We start from the raw sequence: 27,500 nt of genomic DNA, 5'->3' as shown, positions 1-27,500 counted from the left end.
TAGAAATTATAATAAAAGTACGGTAGAAAACAACGTAAAGCACCTAGACCCTATACCTAGAAACCTGCAAACACTAATTAACAGTATAAGCAATCAAATTAGCTATATTTAAATATTAACAACTAATTTTGATTAAAAAAAACTATCAACCATAGTTATGAGTATATCTAACTACATGTAAGAAACTATACTAAAAACTAGAGTTGAATATGCAAAAAATTAAATACAGAATTTTAGACAATAAAAGAAATTAAATCATCCTCAAGAACATATTCTAATCTAGATCTAAATAAAAAAGCAGTGGAAACGATAATGTTAAACTAAAAACCATAACCCAAGCCTACTGATTTAACTATAACAGCAAAATATATTGAAAACTGATCTAAGTGCTTGGTAAATCATATTAGAAACAAAACCAATAGCAGCCTACACTATTCAACCATAGATAACATGTCCTAAACTACCTTAAAAAGTTGACAGCATAAGGAAAACTGTAATAAAATAAAGACTACCTAAGTTAGCTATCTGTTTCAAGACAATATCAATATAAAATTGCTTAAACCAAAAAGAACATATTCTAATTACAGAAATAATTACTTTAACCCCTAATCCACTTATTCATGGAACAAATAAAATAGAAAACAAATGGAAAAACAGCAGGCACACTTGTGTGAGGCGTGAATAGTCCAGCCATGCGTGGCCAGACTCTCTAGAACTTGCCAAGGAGTTACCAAAGCCACAGTTAGGTACTCTTCCACTTCATTACCTGTTTTCGCTACCTCATAACCAAAAAGTGAGATGTTCTTTCTCTAAATTACAGAAAATATATTAAGTGCCGGTTCATAACATTCATTATAGAAACTAAATACAACAGGTATTTTGATTAAAGCAGTCAAACAACAAGAAGACTCCAAACCTAGCTGCAGAGTAGGAATCTAGCCACAACCAAGTAAACTATGTTTGACTAAAACGCATGAAAATACAGCAAGCAAAGGACTAAATATAAAATATTTGTAGGAAATTAAGAAAAATTAAATTGCAGAACAGGTAGAGGGTTGCTGGCCACAAGAACTCCTAGAAATTACTAGTGAAAACAGTAACAAATCGATAAAAACTACACATAATTATCTAATTCATGTTAATGAACAACTAAACACGACAAGTACATAATAGAAAAGCATGAAATCACTGAAAAGCTACAGAAATTATGTATTGGACGCAGTCAACACCCTTGGTTTAGCTAGAAACCGCAAAACCCCCCACAAGATTAAGCCGACACACCACTCAATTAGCAAGAAATGTTGATCAACACCTAAACCATGTTTCTACATTAAAGACTAATTGATCAAAGCTGAAAGTAGAAGAATAAACATCAAAAAGCTGCTATAAATCAACAAGACTATAAACTAATACAGTCCTAACTATTAAGCATGACATAGACACATTTAACACCGATTCTAGCTAATTAACCAGCAATATAACTGTAATATCTATCTAAAACATGCTAAAACACACAAAATTAATGCTTGATAAATAAGAAAGTAAAACTAAACCACAAGAGCTGATGTCCATGACCGGCAAGATCCACCTAGCTAAGGACCACAAAAAACCCCAATTTGGGCACACTATTTACTACGTAATCTATAACAATGTGCACTAAAACATAAAATAATTAATGCTGGAAATAAAACGAACTAAAAGAAATACACACAAAATGCGGTGGAATGCAACTAACAGCCAAGAGAAGGGAGAGAGCATCACCTTGAGAGAACCCAAAGGGAGAGGGAGAAAGCAGCTGCATTCCACACACACAAAAAAAGAGCCTAGCTCCAATACTTTTTTATTTTTTACAAAAAACCATGTCCATCAACTCAATTTTTATAAAAATACTCTTATTTATTTTCTTTTCCACTTGGTTTATATATTTTTGACATAGACCTAAATTTATTAAGAGAAAATCAAAATCTAAGACTAAATAAGTGTTAGATAGGATTCAAGAGTCTACATTCAACTAAAAAATATGGGATTTAGGATATGAAAAGATGACTTTGCCCTTATGAACCAAATTTCATTGTTTTGCACATAGTTTCTTCGTTTTAGATCTGATTTCGATCAAATTCAAACCATGACTCCTTTCGTCCTATACAAACACAAACATGGGACTTAAGAATTAAATTATTTTGCCAGTGAATGACTTTTTTTTTTCATAGGTGAAAAGTCATATTTTCATCCCCATGCCAAGTTCTCAATTAAATTAAAGTCTAATTCCATATAGCTCAGATGAGACAAACAAAACCCTCCGCCTTTCACTTGAAACCTGAATGTAACCGAAGATGGAACCATAATAATCCATTCATTCGTCTACCCCACCATCACCTCCCAATCCACTATCACTGTGGAACTTCCTGACGCAAATGACCTGAATACATAAAATGAATTGATATATGAAGGAAAAGAGGGAGGGCGAATGGCAACATTATTGTGGAATTGGAAGATGGAGAACAAGCAATAGCAGAGGTAGGAGACTTGGGGCCACTCAATGAGATGGATGATGCCAATGCCTTGATGCAAAGCCCCAACTTTAGGTTCCAGATGTACAGTTGTTTGCGGGTGCCAACTTCTTGGTATTTTCATAACAAACGTTGGGTTCCCCTGATGCCCCAACCCAAACATGGCTACCGACTCATGCCTGAGATATGCCTTCACCCTCACTGTATATAGAGAGAGCCAATACCAATTTACGAAATAGCAACTCCATTTCTCCATGAAATGAGAAGACAAAGTTTACTAGCACTTCATAAAATACAGAAAGGAACACAACATACAACATACCCAAAAGAAGCATCAAGGATAGAAGTTCTCAAAAACTAAAGTACCCTTTCGTTATAGCCCTCTTCCCAGAATCACAAATAACAATAACTGAAATGAATTGCTGGTTGTTGCAGCTTGCACAACTGTTGGGGCGTTGACCAACCACTGGTACTAACAGCCTGAGAGAGAGGGATAGAGCAGGAGAGGAGACAAAGAGTTACATATGCGAGAGCAGTAGAGGTGAGAGAACCAAAGACCAAATTGGCAAAGCTAAAGATGTTCAAAGTTTGAAGAGCAAAATAAAATTAGGGTTTTAACGCTAATAATTTTTTTCTGGAAAGGGGGAGAAACAAGTTGGGTTAAATGAGTCAAGCTCTTAACAACTTGAACATGGCTCGTTTAGTTGAAGCTCAAGCTGGACTCATTTTTGCTAGAGTCAAGTATCTTCGAGCAAGTTCAAGTTGAGCCCATGTTGCTTGGACTCATTGAACATCCCTACTTATTGCCAAAAATAAGAAGATATTTATAAAAAAGAACAAGATTTACAACAAAAATAACCGAAAGGGGCTGCAAACAAGTGTGAGTGAATGATGATTCTGGTTATCTAGAGTCACTTAGCTATCTAGCCAATGTCATCCATCTAAAGCAGATGGATGGCTGAGAAAAACAAGGAGAAAAAGGTGTAAACTAATATTAGACGAAAGAAAATCCATCACCCTTTTGTCCTTATTTTTCTCTTCACCATCCATCATGTTGGATCGGACGGTGAAAATTAGATGGATAAGTGATTCTAAAAAGCTAGAATCACCGTTCAATTTTCCCTGCAAACAATCCAATAGAATAAACTAAGTTTCATGTACGAGCCTCTCTATAGCACCATCTTTTATCATTGATGTTTTTCAACACTTGCATTCAACCATTGTTGAAAAATAAGACCATATATATAGTAAGCACTATGTACATGGTTCAACTAACAAACTTAAATGATTGCATGTACCTGAAATTCTTTGTGGCTGCAATACTATGTCTTTAACTCTACCATAAAGTCTATTCATCATTCACTTGCATAGTTTCCATGGCCCTGCTTTGTCTCTCCTTTTTTGCCCTTCTTTTTTTCACTCATGATCAATGGATAACTTCTGCTTGCATTTAGGTGAGATGTGTCAACATCGATAATATTTACCTTGAGTCATTAAACACAAGGTTAACTCAATGACAAACTCTCTTTTCCTGGTTGGAGGTTATAGGCTTGTTGTTGTAACTCAAACCCCTTTCTCTCAAATAAGACTTTTTTGTATCTACATGAAGCAAACACTTTTTATGATATTTAATTGTGATGTCATTACATATTGGCTTATTTGTTCACCCTTTAGTCCATTGTCACTTCATATACATTGTGGGTAACTCCGTAAGATTTTTTTCAGTTTAATACCTTTATTGCATGGTGACAAAGAACACTATATTTGAACTTTGTACAAGAGTAATAAGCATGATGCTTTTCCTGTTGTATGTGACAATGTAGACATCTACACAGTATTTGACCATGTTGTCCTTGAAAGTGATTACTTCCATTTCATAATTGATGGTTGCAAGAGCTTTAATTTTCACCCATTCATAGACTGTTGGCATGCATCAACACATTGATCCCTATCATCACAGAAACTATTGAAAATACTTTGCAACCAATGTTCTATCTTGTTTCCACTAAGATTCTGCAAAAACATTTTACATTGCTCAAGAAACGCACACAAACTGCCAAACATGCAGCTTTGCACATGATGGTTAATGCCCACAAACTGTGCAAAAGGTTGTTGGTGATGTCCATATTCAGTGTGGTTTAAAGACAAAAACATCATTGAATCACTTACAGTCTAATCGTGATAAAGTGTCTACCTAAAACATGTTTCTTATGTATCTATCCTCATCACTCAATATAAAAACCAGGGCCAATGCTTGACTTTTTTTTGAGACAGCTTATAATGACTTGTACTTCACCATTCTTCATAACTCTATCTCTCCTTCATTGAAGGTCATTCGTTATATCGAAAGGTGTAAAAGGTACATTCTCACATCCATCATCCAACTTTCTAGTGTAACTATAAGCCTACCTTCGAGCAATACTAGCATTGGATGCTGACTCTCGGATTGCTGCATTACGTATTACTGTCCAATGTGACCTCAACATGAGGGCCAGACGAGGGGCCAAGGGATGGTTGTGATCAGCAAGAAAGGCCCTAACATAAAGTCTGATGTTTCGAAGCCTCCTAACCACCATCTTTGGAGCATCCACATGTTGAATTTTCTTTGTAAATTTGCTTGGTCTTGTTGTGCTTCAAGAAATCCTTCTTTTGAGTATATGTAAATCCTTCTCACAATAATCCCTTTTGCAATTTTTTCTCTTCTCCCTCCATCATAACACTAAACTCATGGGTAAGTGCATAGTTGTTGCAATGTATGAAGACACGTTCATTGTCATTGAATTCCATTCATGCACGTATGACATCAAACTTATAACTGCCTCTTCCTAGGGATGTCAATACATCTTATGTTAATTGGATATCAGACTGAACCGATAAAAAAATACAGATATAAAAAAACTTTAATATTTGATTAAGAAATTGGATCAGATTCGAATTTAAGAAATGACATCCAATTGATTCTGATTTAGATTCAGATTTGGATATACAAAAATACTCAATCATAATCGAATATTGATTCATATCAAATTTATTTTTAGACAAATATCCTATATCTAACGTTCTTACATTTTGAAAATTGGCAAATTTTGGTTCAAAATAAGCTTCAGTTCGGATTTGGATTGTAAATTGGTTTTTAGATTTGAATTCAGGTTTGGATATGACTTTTTTTTATTTGTATTCAAATCCAAATTCGAATCTAAATATGTGAACATTCGAAAAAGTGGATATGGTTAAGAGTATCTTATTTGAATCCAATCTGTTGACATCCCTACTTGTTCCTACATGTGCATATTTGTTGAAATACTCTCCTCATGTCCACACTCATTAGAAATATGCTCGCTTGTATTAAAGTCAACACTACCATATTTGTGCATGTAACTTTAAAGTTCCTCACATGCATCAAACTCACCAATGTGATGTTCGTGCATATCCTCATCAATAGGAACCCATTCCTCTGCTTTGTACAAAGCAACCATATCTTCCCATGCATAAGAACATTCACCAATACCTTCATCTATATGTGCAAATAATGAAATACTGTGATCTTCTACATATGCATCTGACATATTACTGCCTTGTTGGAAATCATCTTCAACCACAACTGTTGCTTGTATGCTTTTTATCGACAATCTCCATTGTATCATCCTTGTCATCCTCAATATTAACATTGTATTTATAATCCATAAATTAGCTAGCCATATACGTTGCACATTGTATCATCCTCACAAAAATAACAATGTCTACAGAAAATACAATAACTTTACAAATAATTTGCACATGTAGTGATGATATTGCCCTTTGATATCAAATGCCCTACATTGCTTTCAAAGGTGTAACTACATGCAGTAACTCCATATCGATAGTGCTTATGTTAAAATGATACAGACACTAAAGAAACTACACACAATAACACTTTGCTAATAGGGTTTACATTAAAATTGTAACACTGGCATAACTGATGATGTTTTGCATTCAAATGGCAAGAGATTAGCAAAATTATATGCACTATCGATTTACTTATACCATTTAGCTTGAAATAGTAAGAGATTATAAAAAATAAACGCAATAGCGCTTTACTAATGTTGTTTACCTTAAAATGATAGCAGAAACAACCATAGTTGCATGTGGTAATGCTATGCTGATAGCGTTTTCATTAAAGTGGTAATAGTAGTTGGAGTAGCTGTATGCCATCATGATATACTAATAGCCTTTATGCAATAATGGTAAAGCATTTTCATTTGCAAAATGCAATATCGGTACGTTATGTGAAAGTGCTGATAGTTTCACTCACTTACAATGAATAAGTTAGATAAAGGTATGTAGCAGCAATAAAATTATAGTGGACATGTCTTTCATAACATTTTATATGCAGATCATGATGAAGAAAAATCTAGAATAATAACAATGTTTTCATACATGTTACTCGAGTTTAACATAAGGGAAGATTAAGAATGTGTGGACATGTCAGTTGTAACAACCTGTTATCTCTTTTATTGGATGCAATAGTGACCAATAAATATCCACTCCAGTCAACTTATACTTTGACATAATATCCTTTACTTTCTATCTTTCAAATGCATTCTGCACAATGTTTAACAAACGATGTCAGCACCATAAGTACTTCCTCTTGTCCGTAGACGAACTAATTTATAACCCAATGTCATTTACATACCTTGGATTTGTTCTTTGCAAGAAATGTTGTCGGCGAACAGCTCATTGAAAGCTTGTATCAAACAAAATTGCGTGTATTTTTTCTTTGCAAGAAATGTTGTTGGCGAACAGCTCATTGAATGCTTGTATCAAGCAAAATTGCGTTCAATCTTTTTTCATCAAGTGGGAAAACTGAAGTTGTTTCATAAACAAGAATTTAAATAGTAGTGGCGCATGCAAAAAGCAATTGAGGGTGCATTTGGAATCCACTTTTATTTCGGAATAGGTGAATGAGTTTGTAGAATGTATTTGCATTTACAAAATGACAACCTTTTAACTGTTTTTTATTTCAGAATATGTGAATGCATTTACAAAATTAACTATTTTATACTAGTCTGTTTATCGCATCATTTTTATGTACACTTCCAAATGCTTCCTAATCCACCGCCCTTTCAATTAGGCCTGCGCATCCCGCTAGCTCGATGCCCGAAACCCGAGTGCAGGTTCGATCCTGCTCTGCCTGGTTAAAATAAAAAATAAAATATGAATAAATTTTTAAAATATAAAATATATTTTTAATAACAAAATATACATCATTATTAAATAAAAATAAAATAAAAAAATTAATCTGATCAAATCAGGTCCCGTCTGACAGACCCAAGCCAGCTCGATACATTATCGGGCTGGTTCAAGCTGGTTTTTTCGGGTCCAAACTCGAGTCCGATCGAGCGTAGGCTTGCTTCCAATTGCACGTAGCGTTGATGGAAGGCTTTTTAATTTGCTTGTAATTAGAAACGAAATCTATTGACGGACTTCGCACCTCCAAACCCTTCAATGTTCCACTCGATGGGCTAACATTAACAGCGGCATCGGCTACTAACGTTTAGTCTGCCGCGCAGGAGGGGTGGCCGTCCTGTATTTCCCGTTTAAAGTATTCCTTCCAAAAGTGTAGGCTAAAAGATCCTCAGTTGGTTAGGCCGCGCAGGCGGAGGAGGAGGAGGAGGAGGCAGAGAGGGGAATGAGACCACTGGTCTAGAGTGGGAATCATCATCATCATCATCATCGTAGCCATCATGTCTTCCATCTATGTTCTGGAGCCACCGACGAAGGGAAAGGTGGTGATGAATACAACCATGGGGCCCATTGACATCGAGTTGTGGCCCAAGGAGGCACCCAAGGCTGTAAGAAACTTCGTTCAGCTGGCCATGGAGGGTTACTATGACAACACCATCTTCCACCGGATCATCAAGTCTTTCCTGGTCCAGGGCGGAGACCCCACTGGTACCGGCACCGGTACTAACTAAAGCCCTTTCTGTTTTTTTTTTTTTCAAATCTTTCTTCCTTTTGGTCTCGGTTTACTTGTAAGGGAATCCCCATAAGGGACAACCTTCAATCTGCGGAGAAAAGGATGAATTACCGTGAATCGAAGAACTAGGAGTGCCCAAACTGGAAATTTGGGGTTTCTGATATACCAGCTTCGTAGAACGCCTTTGCATATCATCTAGTTAAATAGTTTGGGTTTTACCTGTCTACCTGAGCATAAATTACTCATTTCACCTCATCTTTCCTGTTTAGCATTCAAGAATTCTACACCAAGGAAGCACAAGTTATGGTTCATGGTGATACCTGCATTTATTATCTTCACTTTCAATTATTTGGAAAAGGTTTCAGTTTGTTAGATAATTGTGCTTCATCTTTCTTCATTGTTTTTGGAAAGAGAAAAATCCGATTGAACATTAAATAACTGGGATAAGCTGTGATTGTCGCTTAACCACCAAAACAAGAACAAAGGAAAACCATGTTAAACACGGTAGGAGTGGTTGTCAGAAGTTTAAGTGGTCATTGGCTGGATGTTAAATCTGCATTGTCTTATTCAATCAGTGGCTTTTGCCTTTTTGTTCATTCACATTATAGTTAAAATATGCGATCTCATCCTTCCATGTATGATCTCTGGATCAATGTTTTACCTCTTGGTGATTATACATCCCTCTTTATCCATATCTGCAGTTGGAAAAATAGGTTTTCAAGCTGTCATATGAATGTACATGTCATTTATCAGAGACCACACATGTTTTCTTTGTTTAGTTTGCAAGGCTCACAGCAGTTTGTGAGCAGATGCTGGGTGTGTTCTACTCCAATTTGGGGGTTTTGGTTTTTTTTTGGGCCAGGGGGGGGGGGGGGGGGGCGGGGGGGAGAAGGGTGGGGGCAGGGGAGCACAGCTGTTGAGGGCAAGCATAGGAATTCCCATGTGGCAGATCTGCCTGAGGGTCCATAGGGAAGTCTTTATGGCTGTCATTACCAAAGTGTAAAAGTCAAGCTTGGATATTTTCAAACCCAGTTATGAGGTAAGACTTGTGTTTTGTTAGGTAAAGAATTATAATTTAAAATGTAAAAGGTTGATTTTAATTTTAAATATAAAAGGTTACGTCTATACTAGCTTAAAGATCCGACCCATAACTGGGCTTCAAAAGAACCACATGAAGAGAGTCTAATCAACTTATAGTCATAAACATCATCCTCAAGAAGACTTTTCTTGAAAGTCTAAAATTTCTTAGGTAAGTCCCAGAAATTCAAGAAGTTCTAAAAGTATACAGATTAATGAAGAATTTATGAAAATTTGAGTTTCCTACTAATGTTTTCTTACAAAAGCATTATGGCTACTTTATTATTATATTTTGTTGATATTATTCCCCCTATGGTAAGCAACAAAACAAAACCAATCATTTCTAAATGATCCACCTCAATATGGTGTCAGGGGCTACTAGGAAGAACATCTACTTCTACTTGACCACAACCTTGCTTTCATTAACAAGAAAACTCTCCTCCGGGTCCTATTCAAATCCTTTTTATTTCATTCTAAAATGGCAAAGCCACACTTCTTCACTGATTATCTTTTGAGAACTACTCAGATGTCTTTTCCCTAGGAATGAGTCTCTGCTAGAAGAAGTTGCCATTGACCAATCCAAAGAAAAACGTTGGCATTCCATGTTGGTAGTTAAGTTGCACCTTTCTTGAAGATGACTTGAGGCAAAGAGGAACAACTCTTGGATACTTGATTCCTGGCAACAGGAGGACTGTTTTGTAGCAAATCCATCAATGGGCTGGGAAATAAAAGAGATAAACTTGAGTGAAAGCCAAAATAATTTCTGCTTGGCCTCCACTCCTAATTGATTGATTGCCCTTCTATCCTGACTAAAGAATGCAGTCTCAACACCTTGATGCGGTATAGTAGCATTCAACCAATAATTCTACTTCAACATTGTAAGAAAGATGAAGGATTTGGGAGCAACTCTAACCAATCAATAACTATGAGGAATCAAGTAACATCACAATATTTATTTCTGGTACATTTTGAAAATCTGTGATATTTTTCTGAACATATTTGCAGGCTCTAAATTTCCACAAGTATCATGTGTGACACATCCTTTTCTTTTGGAATAGTACCAAGGCTTCATAAGGTGCTAGGCTGGATGAAGCCAGCCTCGAGCAACACCTTAAGTTGCCAATGAAGTTCTGTCAACTTTGGAGGGTCCATCTAATGAGGGTCTTGAGTTGGGGGCAGATACCTAGGGGGCCGATACCTAGGCGGCAATTCAATGGCTTGATCAATGTCCCTTTGAGTCCTCAATACCTTTGGCAACTTTGTAGGCATCACATCCTTGTGCTCTTGCAATTGTTGTTTCATTATCTTAGATACTCTCTACCTGGGTCTGGCCTCATCCAACATCGAATGCGGGCACGATAAGTCATCTCTCCTCAGTGCAACCCTAGTCCTTTAATTGCTAGAAAGACTCCTAGGGAGAGACTGATGGCCCAGAGACAGAACCTCGTACAATAGAGAAAGTGTAGGGAGCCACCTTATATGAGATCATTAGCATTCCGCAAGTGGGATAATGTCACTGCCTTGGCTTGTATGAATAACTCAGCTCCAACAGTAACATCAAAGTTGTCTAGAGTAACAATAGTGAACTCATGCATCACCAACTAGTCTCGCAGCCAAGTTTGCTCCCACATTAGGCCATGTGTTGCATTAAACTAGATTCACGACCTTGATGAGGTGCAACTAGTTGAACACCCTTGCTTCTAAATTTCTAATCATGATGTTGAAATTAGAAAGTTTATTTTTAAGTGTGGTAGTTTTTTGATTATTTAAAAGTTAGAGTCTTCCTTTGTCTTTTTACAACTTTATGTGTCCCTCTTGTGTAAAGACTCCAACCGATCCCTAATCTCTCTTTAAGTAGAGAATAGGGTACGATAATGGAAGGAACTCTTTTTTGTCCCTCTCTCTCTCTCTCTCTCTCGTTTCTTCCTCCATCGTTCAACATGGTATTAGAGCCAATGGACGTCTGATTGGCTAGGGCGGTGGTGTTCTTCTCTTCTCTTTTCTACTCTCACGTCTGATCAGCCTTGATCTGAGCTCTTTGGGCAGGTACGTCTTTGGGCAGGCACGTCTGATCAGCCTTGTCTCTCATATCTCAACCTAGGGTTTTGAAGGTATGTCGTCTGGTGGAGCAGCATAGTTGGAGTCGTAATGAGCAGGCAAGTTTGAGTTTTCTATTACTGTCTTTAATATTGTGCAATGAAGCACCAAAGTTGAAGTTTGATATCACGTTTAAATGAATATGAAGTAGAGATTCTATGGCTGAAAAATAGTTAGTTGTTCGTTCTACTCAAGCCTGGTTGAAGAAGTACATAAAACTGCACGTTTGCTATTTTGTCTGCTCAAGTTTGCGTGAAGGAAGTCTTGGTTATTTTCTGTGAGATTCTATGGCTGAAAAATAGTTAGCTGTTCGTCCTGCTCAAGCCTGTTTGAAGAAGTGTATAAAACTGCACGTTTGCTGTTTTGTCTGCTCAAGTTTGCGTGAAGGAGGCCTTGGTTATTTTCTGTGGGATGTTGTTGTGCATTGGTGATATACATAAGGGGGACTGCATGTGATATAGCTTGTTAGAATATCTTGTATAGGGAACCGGGTCTAGATATGGACCCGGTCCCATGGGCGCGGGTACCGAGAGTGGCTCGGTGCCCTAGGCGGGTCTCCCTCTTATATAATCTCACTTATTGTGTAATTGGTGATTAAGTGAAAATAATATTCTCTCTCCTAGGGTTGCGGTGTTGCCCCTAGGTTAGAGCTTCTCCTTGGTTTTTCACCACTTCTTGAGGTTTTCCACGTATATCGTGTGTTTCTTCTCCGTTTCTCCTTTCCGTTGCGTGTTCCTACATGGTATCAGAGCCAGCGCGTGTGAGACTGTTGGTGTGCCAGTAACGTTTCTGCCTTCTTTTTCCGCCGCTGTTGGAGTTTCCATTGCCGGCCGCCGTCTCTGCTATTTTCGTCGCCTTCATCGCCTATTCCTGCGCTAACGCCGTCGCTGTGTGCAGCGTCGCCGTCGCCCAGCCCAGCGCCGCCGTCGCCCAGCCCAGCGCCGCCGCCGCCTCGCCTGGTCAAGCGCTGCTGCCTTGTCTAGCATCGCCGTTGCCTCTGTCCAGCGCCGCAGCCGTCGCCTGCGCATTGCCATCGTCGTGGCTCTTGGGCTCACCACCCGGTCGTGTTCCCTGGTCCTGGGTAGTGTTTCTCTTTGGTGAACGTGATGGCCGACGAGATGACTCCCAAGATGGATGTTGCCTTCGACATGAGCAATACTACCAAGAGCGAGAACTTACCGGTTCAGGTCACGTCTATTCGCTTGACTAAAGACAACTATCTCTCTTGGTCTGCCACACTTGAAATTGGGATAACTAGTCGTGGTCGCCTTCCCTATATCACAGGGGAGAAACCGGCACCTAGTAAAACAGATCCTCGATGGACAACTTGGGTGTTGGAAGACAGTCAAGTTAAGGTGTGGATCATTAGCTCTGTTTCTGCTGATATTCAGCCACTTATTCTGTGGAAGTCGACTTCTTATGATATGTGGACGGTACTCGCAAGGATGTATGGTCGTAAGAAGGGAGTTTTGCGTACGTATCAGATTAAACGCAGCATCTACTCTCTTAAACAGGGTGATTTGTCTGTGGCATCTTATTTTGCGGCCCTGAAGACTAAATGGGAGGAACTCGACTATCATGTGAATGATGACTGGCACTGTGGTTCTGATCATGCCTTGTACTGGGACAAGGAATGGATGGATCGTACTTTTCTTTTCCTTGGAGGTCTGCGTGATGAGTTTGAATCCATTCGGAGTCAAATTCTCAACTGTGATGAGATTCCTGGGAGTGAAGAGGTGTATGCTCGAGTGGAATCTGAGGAACAATGACGCCAGGTGATGCATAGTGACTCCAGTCAGGGGTGTTCTCCTTCAGCCTTTGTTAGTCGGGCTTCAGGGACTGGACAGCGTCCGGCTCGACGGTGTAGCCATTGCAACAAATTGGGACATTCTGTTGATTTTTGTTGGGATCTTCACCCTGAGAGGCGGCTTGTTCGGGGTCGTCCTCCTCCTAGTCGGCGGAGTCCTTCTGTGCCTGAGTCTAGTCAGAATAGCTCTTCAAATGTTGTCAAATCAAAGCTTTCCTCCGATCAACTTAAAGAATTGCAAGCGTATATTAGCCGGCTGTCTACTACTCAGGAGGACGCTTCTACGTCTGAGGGGGCTAAGTTAGCCCAAGCTCTTGTTGCCACTAGTGATCCAGGTAATTCCTCACATGGTGATTGGATTGTTGACAGTGGAGCTACGCATCATATGACAGGGGACCCTAAGATGTTTCAAGAATACAAATTGTCTTCTGGACAGCAACGTGTGTCTATGGCTGATGGTTCTTCTATCTCTGTAGCTGTAAAAGGGAGTTTGTCATTGTTGAATAAATATTGTCTTCATAATGCTCTTCATGTTCCCAATATTCCTGTGAATTTGTTATCTGTCAGCAGTATTACCAAAGAACTCAATTGCAATCTAATATTTTCTGCTGATCGTTGTTTCCTGCAGGACTTGGTGACGGGGCAGAAGATTGGGATTGGTTCGGCTATTGAAGGACTCTACAGATTGCCCGTGCAGGTTGCGTCTGCTCTTATTTCAGCCACTAGTGGACAGTTGTCTGGCATGGAGGACAGATCTACCATTATGCGATGGCACAAGCGGCTTGGTCATCTTCCGTTTCCGTTGATTAAGAAGTTGTTTCCTAGGCTTTTCCATTTTGTTTCTATGGACTCATTCACCTGTGAAGTGTGTCAGTTGGCTAAACATGTTAGGGCTTCGTACCCTATTTCTTTCAATAAAACCACTCGTCCATTTGCTTTGGTTCACTCTGATGTTTGGGGTCCTTCGGGAGTACCCACTTGTCGTGGTTTTTATTACTTTATGACTCTTATTGATGACTACTCCCGTTGTACGTTCGTGTACCTGTTGAAAGAACGTAGTGAAGTTCCTGTTATTGTCAAAAAATTTGTGGCTTTTGTTGAGACTCAGTTTCAGACCTCTGTTCAGGCTTTCCGCACTGATAATGCTAGAGAGTATGTCTCTCAATCCCTAGATGATTTCTTGAAGAGCAAGGGTATTGTTCATGAAACGTCCTGTAGTTACACACCTCCCCAAAATGGCGTGGCTGAACGGAAGAATCGTCATTTATTGGATGTCACCCGGGCTCTTATGTTCCATGGCAGGTTCCTAAGCGCTACTGGGGTGATGCACTTCTCACTAGTGCCCACCTTATTAACCGTATGCCTACCAGTGTGTTGCAGGGTCATTTCCCGTATTCTATGCTTTGGCCTACTCAGAATCCCTGGCCTCTTACCCCTCGGGTGTTCGGGTGTGTCTGTTTTGTTCATAACCATAGTCCCACCCTCAAAAAACTTGACCCTCGGTCTATCAAGGCGGTCTTCCTGGGGTATTCCTCCACTCAGAAGGGATACAAATGTGTTGATCCTACTACTTCTAAAGTCTATGTCTCCCGGGATGTTACTTTTCATGAACATGAGGCATACTTTCCTGTGAATCCTCTTCAGGGGGAGTGTCTAGGGAATAGTAGTGAAGAGTATTCCTCAAATCTGTTGATTCAGTTTATGGATTTCTTGGATTACAAGGCTAGTCACAGTGTGATAGACACAGTCAGCGATAACACTGGTAGTGATGATAGAGGCAGTCACATGGATGGGGACCTTGTTGATAATCAGTCCACAGCCCGTGATCACTTGTTTGGCCAGGTGTACACCAGGAAGAAGACAGATGTGGTTGAGAATATTGATGTAACCAATCCCAATCCTGTAAGTTCCACGGATGAACCAAGTCCAATCAATGAAGAGCTTCCTATAGACTTGCGTAAGGGCACCAGGTCATGTACTTCTCATCCTATTCAGAGATTTGTTTCTTATGCGAAACTTAGTAAGGATTATAAATGCTTTATTACATCCCTGTCTAAGTCTGTGATTCCTAGGTGTGCGGAAGATGCTAGAGAGGATCCTAAATGGCTACAGGCCATGACAGAGGAGATGGATGCCTTGGCGAAGAATGACACTTGGGACGTAGTTGATATTCCCAAGGGGACTCATTTAGTTGGTTCCAAGTGGGTGTTCAATGTGAAGTACAAACCGGATGGTACTGTGGAAAGGTATAAGGCTCGTCTTGTTGCAAAGGGGTTCATCCAAAAATATGGTATTGATTATCTTGAAACCTTTGCCCCTGTCGCCAAACTGAAAACTGTGAGGGTCATCTTAGCACTTGCCGTGCAAAAAAAGTGGAGCATGGATCAGCTTGATGTCAAGAATGCTTTCTTGAATGGCCATCTAGAAGAAGAGGTCTACATGAGCATGCCTCCTGGATATGCTCAAAGCGGAAAATGTTGTCATATCAAGGAAGCCTTGTATGGATTAAAGCAGTCTCCTAGAGCATGGTTTGAAAGACTGAGAATAGTGATGAAGACTAATGGATACAAACAGGGAAATGGTGATCACACCCTATTAATTAAGCATAGAAATGGCCTGGTAAGTCTTCTTCTTGTTTATGTTGATGATATGATAGTCACAGGTGACGATGAAGAAGAGAAAAGGAAGATGAAGGAGAGGTTAGCTGCCGAATTTGATCTTAAAGATCTGGGTAAACTGAGGTACTTTCTGGGAATAGAGATTGCTCGGTCAGAGACGGGGCTTGTTATGAGCCAAAGGAAATACACTCTGGATCTTTTAAAGGAGACAGGTAAACTTGGATGTAGGCCCTTTCTAACTCCAATGGAATCTGGTACAAAGATAAACATCAAAACTGGCAACATCCTGGATGAGGAAGGAAAAGGGCGGTATCAGAGGTTGGTTGGTAAGCTCATCTATCTTACTCTTACTCGCCCTGATATTACTTATGCTGTGAATGTGTTGAGTCAGTTTATGCATGCTCCAACTGACTGTCATTGGAAGAGTGCAAAAAGAGTGTTGGGATACCTAAAAAATGACCCAGGGAAAGGATTACTATATACTCAGCAAGACCAACTTAATATTGAAGGATACTCTGACGCAGATTGGGCAGGGTGCACTAATACTAGGAGGTCTACCACAGGGTACTGCATCTTTCTGGGGGGTAACCTGGTTGTATGGAGAAGTAAAAGGCAGGAAGTTTGCTCTAGATCCAGTGCTGAGGCTGAATACAGGGCTGTTGCTATGGGAGTTACAGAAATGTTATGGTTAAAGATTCTTCTAGCAGATATTGGTGTTGAAACGGAAGAGAAGATGAAGATGTACTGTGACAACAAGTCTGCGATTAACCTTGCAAATAATCTCGTCCTGCATGACAGAACTAAACATGTGGAGATTGATCGCCACTTCAAACGGGAATGCATAGATTCAAAGGAGTTGATCCTGCCGTATATGAAGTCTGAAGATCAAATTGCAGATGTTTTAACCAAAGCCTTATGTACATCTCAATTCGAGAAAAATGTGAGCAAGCTTGGCATGTTTGACATGTATGCCAAGCTTGAGGGGAGTGTTAGAATATCTTGTATAGGGAACCGGGTCTAGATATGGACCCGGTCCATGGGCGCAGGTACCGAGAGTGGCTCGGTACCCTAGGCGGGTCTCCCTCTTATATAATCTCACTTATTGTGTAATTGGTGATTAAGTGAAAATAATATTCTCTCTCCTAGGGTTGCGGTGTTGCCCCTAGGTTAGAGCTTCTCCGTGGTTTTTCACCTCTTCTTAAGGTTTTCCACGTATATCGTGTGTTTCTTCTCCGTTTCTCCTTTCCGTTGCGTGTTTCTACATAGCTGATTTCTGTTTGGCTTATCAACCCATTTGCATGACTGATTAATTGCAAATAGGACTGTCTTTTTTGTGTTCTACCTGCCACACAATTTTTATCGTGGTATTCTTGGTCTTAATTCCTGTTGTGGTTCATTATGGCTGAGAATCACAAACCAGAGGGTGGCAATGATCATAAAGGAGCTAGAAATCCCTTCTCCTATGGATCTAATGGACACAACCATGAATTGTGGTCTAGGTCCTTTATGCTGTCAGTCAAAGGACATTGAAAGAAGCACATTATTGATGAAGATGAACCTATTGACAAGTCAAAGAAGTACATGACCTGGGAAGATGACGAAAACATGGTTATGGCTTAGATTATGAACAGCGTCCAACCACAAATTACTTCTACTATTGCTTACTATACTACTACTTCTAAGGAGATGTGGGAATTTCTTAAGCAGACATATTCACAAGACAAAAACGTATGTAAAATCCTTCAAGTTGAATAGGAGTTGCACAATCTTCAATAGGAAAATCAAAATCTATCACAGTACTTTGCATCTGTTAAAGCGACCTATGAAAGACTGATATTCTTGTGCCCTCCATGCAAATCTTGTTATAAGTCACACTTTGAACCTACCATAGTTGCAAAGTTTCTCGCTGGTCTGACTCTTGAGTATGTTGCTGCCAAGGATCAGATGCTCATTGAGAGTGAAATTCCTAATCTCTTTGATGCATACAACAGACTTAGTCATCTGGCTATTAGCTTGTCCCAACCAGCTGGTGTGACGCCAGCTTATGCTCTTGCTGTGGGAGGTGGTCGTGGTCAGGGCACCACCTACAGTGCCAGAGGAAGAGGTATAGGTTGTGGAACTAGTGGTCGTGGGAGGTTCCAATGCACCTATTGTGGCAAGATGGGATACTTGGAGGATCGTTGTTGGGATAAACATGGTCGTCCATCCACTATATCATAGGATGGAGGTATGGTCACTAAACATGGCAAGAGGCACAGGTTGCCACTCCTAATGTGGACGGCCCTTCGTCTAGCACAGTACCAGAGACAGTTACAGTTAGCATTGACAGATATGAGAATGAGCATTTTTTGGCACACAAAGCCTCACAGGCTTCAGCTTCCACAACTTTGATTGATTGAGCCTTCTCAGCAGGTACATCCACGTCTGGTTCAAGTATCTCTTGGATTATTGACTCAGAAGCATCAAAACACTTCTGCAGTAGACCTAGTTCTTTCACTACTTTACATAGATTCTCTTAGCCACGTCATGTCAACATTGCAGATGGTAGAATGTCACCCATATTAGGTTATGGAGATGTGAAACTTTCTCAGTTCATGACCATTCTACATGTTTTATATGCTCTTGAATTTCCATCTCATTTGCTCTCTGTCAAACAGTTGACTACTGATTTACACTGTCGCATTATTTTTTACCCTGGTTCATGCTCATTTCAGGACTTACAAACTGAGAAGACGATTGGTGGCGGCTATGAGAAAGGAGGTGTCTACATCCTGCAGCTCCTATGGGTCTTGCTGCTACCTCTTCTACATCAAAGTCTACATTCTTCCAGTGGCATCTCTGGCTCGGTCATCCTTCAGGGCCTAAGCATCGTTATATCCTACCTAATCTCTTAATCCCAGAGTCTTTTCAATGTGAGGCTTGTCAACTTGGCAAGCACACTCGTAGTAGTTTTCCTTCGAGTCTCAGTCCGTGGAGTCAAGGGTTGTATGATCTTCTTCATGTTGATGTATGGGGGCCTAGCAGGGATGCTAGCTGATCTAAGTTTAGGTATTTTCTAGTCGTTGTTGATGATTTCTCTCGAGTTAGTTGGGTATTCCTTTTGAAAGAAAGGTCTGAAGTACTTTGTATTCTCAAAAACCTGATTATTGAAATAAAAACTCAATTTGGTTCTGTAGTTAAGTGTATTCGCACTGATAATGTTCTCGAGTTCAAATCATCTATCTTAACGACCTTTTATGCTGGAAATGATATCTCTCCTCAATTTACATGCCCTCATACCTCACAACAGAATGAAGTTGCCGCACGAAAGCATAGACAACTTCTAACTGTTGCTCGTACCCTAATGTTTTATAATCATGTACCTGCATACTTGTGAGGTGATGTCATACTTATGGCTTGTTACCTTACGAATCGTTTACCATCATCATTCATTGAGAACAAAGTACCGATTAAACTTATTTATCCCAATCGAAGCTTATTTCTTGTTGCACCTAGAGTTTTTGGGTGTACCTGTTTTATTCACATTCTTGGGCCTAAACGTGATAAACTTTCTGCTCAAGCCATTAAGTGTGTTCGTTGGCTATCATCGAAACCAAAAATGATACAAGTGCTTTGACTCGTTAACTCAAAAAGAGTATATCAGTGCGAATGTCACTTTCTTCGAGTCTCAGTCCTACTTTAGTCCTACTTTTGTGTCATCTGAGATGTCATGTTCTATTCCTCTACCTATTCCTCTTATCCCGTTGCAATCTTTTCCCTCTCCTACTCTGACTATGAATAGTTTCTAGCACCCTCCATTGGTCTACACTGGTTGACAGGATCCCTCTCATGGGCGACCATCAAAATCTTCTCAGGATGTGAGCTCCATTGAAGTAAGTATACCTGACATTGATCATTCTCAAGACTTGCCTATAGCCCTGCGCAGATACAAGAGACAGTGTACCATGCATCCTATCTCACACTTTGTTTCCTTTGACCATCTTGATGACAACTTACAGCTATGTCAGTCCATACTGTACCAACTAGTCATCAACAGACATTATTAGACTGTAAATGGTGGAAAGCTATGCAAGATGAGATGGATGCTCTCGTACAACGTGGTACCTGGGAATTGGTTGATCCACCTGAAAATTGTGATATTCTAGGCTCCAAATGGGTATTTACAGTCAAGTACCATTTAGGTGGGTCTATAGAGAGATATAAAGCTCGATTAGTGACTAAGGGTTACACTCAGATCAAAACTAATCAATCAGAGCTAGTGGATTCACGATCTTATAGGTTTCTCATTGGCAAACTTTTTTATGTTACCGTAACAAGACCAGACATTAGCTTGGTTGCTGGGAAACTAGGTCAGTTTATGGAAAAGCCTAGGAAAGTCCATTGGAATTCTGCGTTGATGGTGTTGAAATACCTAAAGTCATCCGCAGGCAGAGGCATCTTTTTTAAGAAAGGTGAATCTCTAGACATTGTTGTTTACAGTGATGCTGACTATACAGGGTCTGTTGATGATAGAAAATCTATCAGTGACTCTATATCTTTGTTGAGAGCAACCTCATATCATGGAGAAACAAGAAACAAAATGTAGTCTCTATATCAAGTGCAGAATCTGAATATAGAGCAATGGCTCAAACAGCTACTGAGATGACATGGGTTAAATCTATGCTAACAAATATGAGTATTCATGTTTCTCTTCCTATGAAAATGTACTGCATAACAAGGCTGCAACTTACATTGCAAACAATCCACTATTTCATGAAAGAACTATGCACATAAAGGTGAATTGTCATTATGTTCGGGATCTTATACAAAAAGGTGTGGTGTCTACGGTTCATGTAGCTTCTGAAGATCAGACAGCAGATATGTTTACTAAGGCTCTTCCGATTGGAGATTTCTCTATATGTTGTGACAAGTTGAGCATAGTTGATATCTATGCTCCAGCTTGAGGGGGAGTGTTGAAATCAGAAAGTTTATTATTTTAAGTGTGGTAGTTTTCTGATTATTTAAAAGTTAGAGTCTTACTTTGTCTTTTTACAACTTTATATGTCTCTCTTGTGTAAAGACTCCAGCCAATCCCTAATCTCTCTTTAAGTAGAGAATAGGGTACAATAATGGAAGTGTAGAAACAGGAGCACAGAGAAAGAGAATACGAGGAACACAATGTAACATGGAAAAACCCTCAACAAGAGGAAAAAAAACCACGGATGAGGAGGAGCTGGTTGCCCACTAGCCGCCAGACTCTCTCTCTCTTAAGATTTCATTACTCATAAGGATTAGGGTTACACGACTTAAGTAATGCCCAACAAGGGCTACAAGATGGATCCGGACCCGGTCCCGAGACCCGTCTAACATACTTCAACACTCCCCCTCAAGTTGGGCATACATATCAAACATGCCCAACTTGGATACATTTCTCTCGAACGAAGTAGAGGATAGAGCCTTCGTCAGAACATCGGCGGTTTGGTCTTCAGACTTCATGGAAGGTAGGATTAATTCCTTAGCATCAATCCTTTCACGAGTGAAGTGACGGTCAATCTCAACATGCTTTGTTCTATCGTGTAGAATAGGGTTGTTGGCTAAATTGATTGCAGACTTGTTATCACAGTACATTTTCATAGGTCCTTCAATCTTTATTCCAATAACAGTCAGCAATATTTTCAACCATAGTAACTCTGACACTCCCATAGCAACGGCTCTATATTCTGCCTCTGCACTAGATCGAGAACATACATCCTCTCTCTTGCTCCTCCATACGACAAGGTTTCCTCCCAAGTAGATACAATATCCTGTAGTAGACCGTCTGGTATCAGCATAACTTGCCCAGTCTGCATCTGAATACCCCTCGATCTCTACAGTCTCTTGTTTCACGTACAAGAGTCCCTTGCCAGGATTTCCTTCAGATGTGCATCAGTAGGAGCATGCATGAATTGACTCAATACATTCACCGCAAAAGTGATATCTGGTCTCGTGAGGTATGATAAATCAACTTCCCAACCAGACGTTGATATCTTCTCTTAGCTTCTTCACAGAGCAGCTCTCCATCTCTAAGGTTCAACTTGTGTCCAGTGTCAAGTGGGGTAGAAGCAGGTCTACACCCCAATTTACTAGTCTTTTCCAATAGATCTAATGTGTATTTCCTTTGGCTTAGCACAAGGCCGGTACTAGATCTAGCAATCTCAATACCAAGAAAATACCTCAGCTTGCCAAGATCCTTGAGATCAAATTCCGTAGCCAGTAACCCATTCAACTTGATGATCTCCTCCTCATCATTACCGGTGACAATCATGTCATCCACATAGACAAGTAAAAGAGTGACCCTGCCCTCCTTTTTCTTCACAAACAGAGTATGGTCTCCATTCCCTTGATTGTACCCATGATGTTGCATCACTCGTCTCAGTCGTTCGAAGCATGCTCTGGGGGACTGCTTGAGACTATATAAAGCCTTTTCCAGCTTACAACATTTCTCTGGTTCTTCATATCCTGGAGGCATGCGCATATACACTTTTTCTTCGAGATCACTATTGAGGAAGGCATTCTTAACGTCAAGTTGGTACATCTTTCACTCCTTCATCACAGCTAGGGACATAACAACTCTAACTGTCTTCATTTTTGCAACGGGAGCAAAGGTCTCCAAGTTATCAATCCCATATTTTTTGCTAAACCCTTTGGCCACAAGACGAGCTTTGTATCTTTCAACACTTCCATCTGGTTTGTACTTGATAGTATACACCCACTTGGATCCAACCAAGTGAGCCGCTTCAGGAATCTTCACAACTTCCCATGTCATGTTTCTTCTCAAGGCTTCCATTTCTTCTTTCATAGCATCAACCCACTTGGAATCACTTTGAGCTTCAGCAACAGACCTGGGAATCACAGCCAAAGAAAGAGAAGATACAAAACACTTGTAATCCTTGCCAAGTTTGGAATAAGATACAAAATTACTTATCGGGTGTTGAGTACATGACCTGACACCCTTTCTCAGGGCAATGAGAAGATCTTCATTTTTCTTTTCAACATCATCTTGAGTCTTCGAGGTAGGACTTTGTTCATCCAGAGAAGGAATGACATTGAGATTGGAAGTAGATCTCGCACCACAAGTCACCTCCTCTGTCCGAGCACCTCATCTGGAGTAGACCTGTCCAAACACCCGCTGGCCTTCCTTCTCAGTTCTAGGGTCACACCCTTTCTCCCTCTCATGCTCATAATCAACTGTAAGTGGTTCAGCTTTCCTGTAGTTCCAAAAAATCTGTAAATTGAATCTCCTGACCCTGAGAATACTCTTCCCTAACCACAGACTTCTCTCCCTGAAGAGGATTCTCTTCAAAGTAAGAGGTACGTTCCAAGAAGGTAACATCCCGTGTAACATAAAGTCGACCAGTGGTGGGATCAAAACATCTGTATCCTTTCTAAGTAGGGGAATACCTAACAAACACACTTTTGATAGACCGGGGATCACGTTTCTTAACATTGGGACTGTGATTATGAATAAAACACACACAGCCAAAAACACGAGGAGGTAGAAGAAACGGTTGACAACTTCCAGGCAGTAACGAATAGGGAGTCCGACCATTCAGCACACGACTGGGCATGCGGTTGATGAGATACGCACTAGTAAGAACTGCATCACCCCAATAGTGTTTGGGAAGATTTCTCTGAAACAGAAGGGCCCTGGTGACATTAAGGAGTTGGCGATTTTTCCTTTCAGCCACCCCATTTTGTGGGGGAGTATAACTACATGACGTCTCATGTACAATCCCCCTTTTTCGAAGAAAATCCTCAACAAACTGACACATATACTCACGGGCATTATCGGACCGGAAGGTTTTAATAGTTCCACCATATTGAGTATGCACAAGGAGAATGAAGGTTTCTATGACATGAGGAACCTCACTGCGATCTTTTAACAAGTACACAAAGGTGGTCCGAGAGAAATCATCAATAAAGGTTATAAAATATTGAAAACCTTGACGGGTAGGAATTCCCGAAGGCCCCCACACATCCGAGTGAACCAAGGAAAAAGCTTCATTAACACAACTAGTTGAAATGGGGTACGAAGCCCTCACATGTTTGGCAAACTGACAAACATCACAGGAAATCAAAGACAAACTCAGAGAGGAACACAAATCTGGAAACAACTGTTTCAAAATCCCAAAAGGTAAATGCCCAAGGCGTTCATGCCAGTACAAGAAGGACTGAAGACAATCTTCTCTTCGCTTTTTTGTCTTGCTGATCGTGTCATCAGAGCTGTGGCCACGCGTATGGGAAGACGATATAGGCCATCAGACGCCAAACCAATCCCAATCCTCTTCCCTGTCACCAAGTCCTGCAAAACACAACGATTGGCAGAAAAAATAAGTTCATAATTCAGCTCTTTAGTAAGTTTACTAACTGACAAAAGATTTAAGGGAAACTAGGGCACATGTAATGCTCCCCGCACATGAAATTTGTCCAACAAGGATAGAGTCCCTTCGCCTGCCACAGAGGTAGAGGAACCATCTACGAGAAATACTCGTTCCCTTCCTGAAGATAACTTATACTCATGAAACAACTTAGGGTTACCTGTCATGTGGTGAGTAGCACCACTATCCACAATCCATTCCCCCACAGAAGAGTTACCTGTATCACCAACAACTGCAAGTGCATGATTAGCCTGTGTCTCATCAGATGTCTCGACCTGGTTGACATCGATCCGGCCTAAAGTAAGCCCTCAGTTCACGAAGCTGGTCAACAGAAATGGAGACCTTTTCTCCACTAGATTTAGGCACCTCAGACACAAGCGTCTTCCCAATAAAAGACCTTCCTTTGTTCCCTTTCTTTTCTGGATGAAGATCCCAACAATAATCCACGGTATGACCAGTCTTCTTTCAGTGAGTGCATCTGTGAAGAGATCTAATATTGCCTCCAGGACCACGACTCACAAGAGCGGATCTCTCATGACAGGGCATGAGATCCCTCTTGCCCTCAGTAGTAACCAGCCTCCTCTGTTCTTCAGCTTCAATACAGGAGTACACATCTTCCATACTGGGCACCTCTCCAGAATTTAGAATCTGGCTTCTAACACCTTCAAACTCATCATTCAAACCGGCCAAAAAAAGAAACACCCTGTTTTCCCATTCCTTAGCTATATAAAGTGCCTGATCCTGGGGACAATGCCAAGGAATATCAGAATGATAGTCAAGCTCGTCCCACTTGGCTTTCAAAGCTCCATAGTAATCTGCGACAGAAGAGTTCCCTTGTCGAAGTCCATAGACAGTCTTCATTATGTGGTAAGTTCGAATAACAGTTTTCTTCTGGCCATACATTTGCTCTAAAATCACCCACATGTCTCTTGCAGTCTTCTTCCGAAGAATAAGGGGTTGAAGATCTGCGGAAACAGAGTTGACAATCCAAGTTTTCACTTGATCCTCAAGAAACCAAGTGTCCCACACACCACTTGTCCTTGCCGGTTCAGGGTTCCTTCCATCGATATAGGCAATCCGACCACGGCCAGCAATCCCCATAGTCATAGCGGCCGACCACGTGAAATAGTTCTCCTTTGTGAGACGAAGAGTAATGACCTGAACGGGAACATTCTCAGATCTATAAGCCCCAATTTCAGTTTGATTGGTGTTGACGGTCGACAAGGAAGAAACTGCCATAATCTCAGACCAGGCCGACAAAGGGCACGAGCGACGGTAAAACAAGAGAAGCACCAGCGACAACGAAGGGACAGGAGCAGTGTAGACCCAGAGGGTGATGGTGCAGAGGACGACGGCAGGGAGCAGGTCGACGACGCAGCAGCAAGGGCGACGGCGCGGTAGTAAGGGCGGTGACAGCAGCGTCGTCGGATGGCGCAGCAGAAAGGTAACGGCGTCGGACACGGCGGCGGCGGTGACGGCGGTGGTGGCGAAAACGACGACGGTGACAGCAGCGGCGGCGGGTGAAGAAAACTCCACGATCACCAAAAAAGTCTCAATTTCGTGGGCTCTGATACCATATAGAAACACGAGCACAGAGAAAGAGAATACGACGAACACGATGTAACGTGGAAAAACCCTCAACAAGAGAAAAAAACACCACGGATGAGGAGGAGCTGGTTGCCCACTAGCCGCCAGACTCTCTCTCTCTTAAGATTTCATTACTCATAAGGATTAGGGTTACACGACTTAAGTAATGCCCAACAAGGGCTACAAGATGGATCGGGTATGGATCCGGACCCGGTCCCGAGACCCGTCTAACATACTTCAACAGGAAGGAACCCAGTTTCATCTCTCTCTCTCTCGTTTCTTCCTCCATCGTTCAACACATGACACCATTCGTGTTGCCATGAAGTTGGGAGTTGCACCTGCAGTCCACAATCTTGCCATTGATGAGGGCGCACACTTAGAACAACCTTGGGTGAAGCCCTACTGGTTATGCATGCAGGGTATGAAGCGTCTGCAGGGGGTTCAAATGCACCTTAGCTATAGTTGGAGGCTCAGGATGTTCCTCTAGGGATTCCTTCCTTTGGGGACAATCCTTGGCTCGGCGACAGCCTTTGCTAAAGAAATACCCCAAGAATGAATTTTCAAAATTTTGGTGAACTTGTTCCTATGAGTCAACTATACAATTTAGATACTGAGGAGATACATTGGGACCATTGTGTTATGATCCATGTATGGATCGTAGTACGATTCCCCACATAACTTTATTTGTGAGAAATCCGCTAGAGCCCTGGGGTGTACAATAGACCACCAGCCAGAGTTTGATGTGGTCGTGGGAGACGGAAGCACACTAAAATGTAAAGGGCGGTGCACCGTCGAGAAGCTGGAGATCCAGGGCCATGGGTTTTCAGTGCAGTTGTATACACAAGCCATGGCCGGGGCAGACCTTGTCTTGGGGTTTCACTGGTTGAAAGGGCTGGGCGAGGTAGCGTGGGACTTCGTTAACATGAAGATGCACTTTACACAATCGGATGGGAGGCGCCTAAACCTATCAGCTACTCCAAGACAACAAGTCTAGGAGACCGCTGCATCCAAGATGCTGCAAGGGGCAGCCGCTTCGTATGTGTTATTCATGACCAGCACCGTGACAGAAGAGAGGCCGGCCACCACCCTCACGGGCGCGCGACTACTTGCCCTGCTAGAGGAATTTTCAAACATGTTCGATGTTCCGCATGGATTACCTCCTCCACGCGCCTATGACCACCACATAAAGCTTCAATTGGGGGTCGAAGCTGTGAAGAGGAGACCATACAGGTATAACCCGACCCAACGTGATGCCCTAACTCGACTGGTGCAGGAAATGCTAGAGTAGGGATTTATTCAGCCTAGTCGCAGCCCTTTTGCATCTCCTGCCCTCCTTGTTCACAAGAAGGATGGCAACTGGCGGTTTTGTGTGGATTACCGCGCCTTGAATGCTATCACTGTGAAGGATCGCTACCCCATCCCTATCGTGGAAGATCTCCTAGATGCACTCAA

At 41.1% G+C, this 27,500-nt stretch overlaps 1 protein-coding gene across 2 annotated transcripts in view; it reads left to right on the top strand.

Moving 5' to 3' along the window:
• Positions 1-7,981: 7,981 nt before the first annotated feature.
• LOC116265153 (peptidyl-prolyl cis-trans isomerase CYP57) overlaps positions 7,982-27,500 on the top strand; it is a 35,906-nt gene continuing 16,387 nt past the window's right edge. The window contains exons 1-2 of one of the 2 annotated variants that reach the window (XM_050080708.1): positions 8,314-8,453; positions 14,076-17,123. In XM_050080708.1, coding sequence (XP_049936665.1) covers positions 14,807-17,086 — 2,280 coding nt within the window. In that variant the 5' untranslated portion in view covers positions 8,314-8,453; positions 14,076-14,806 and the 3' untranslated portion in view covers positions 17,087-17,123. Of the gene's footprint in view, positions 8,454-14,075; positions 17,124-27,500 lie in introns of those variants that run through there. The other variant, XM_031645678.2, reaches the window with a different exon arrangement.

The sequence above is a fragment of the Nymphaea colorata genome, chromosome 12, assembly GCF_008831285.2.
Source record: "Nymphaea colorata isolate Beijing-Zhang1983 chromosome 12, ASM883128v2, whole genome shotgun sequence".
In the NCBI taxonomy this organism is placed as follows: Eukaryota; Viridiplantae; Streptophyta; class Magnoliopsida; order Nymphaeales; family Nymphaeaceae; genus Nymphaea; species Nymphaea colorata.
This window is presented reverse-complemented; position numbering and strand designations above follow the sequence as displayed.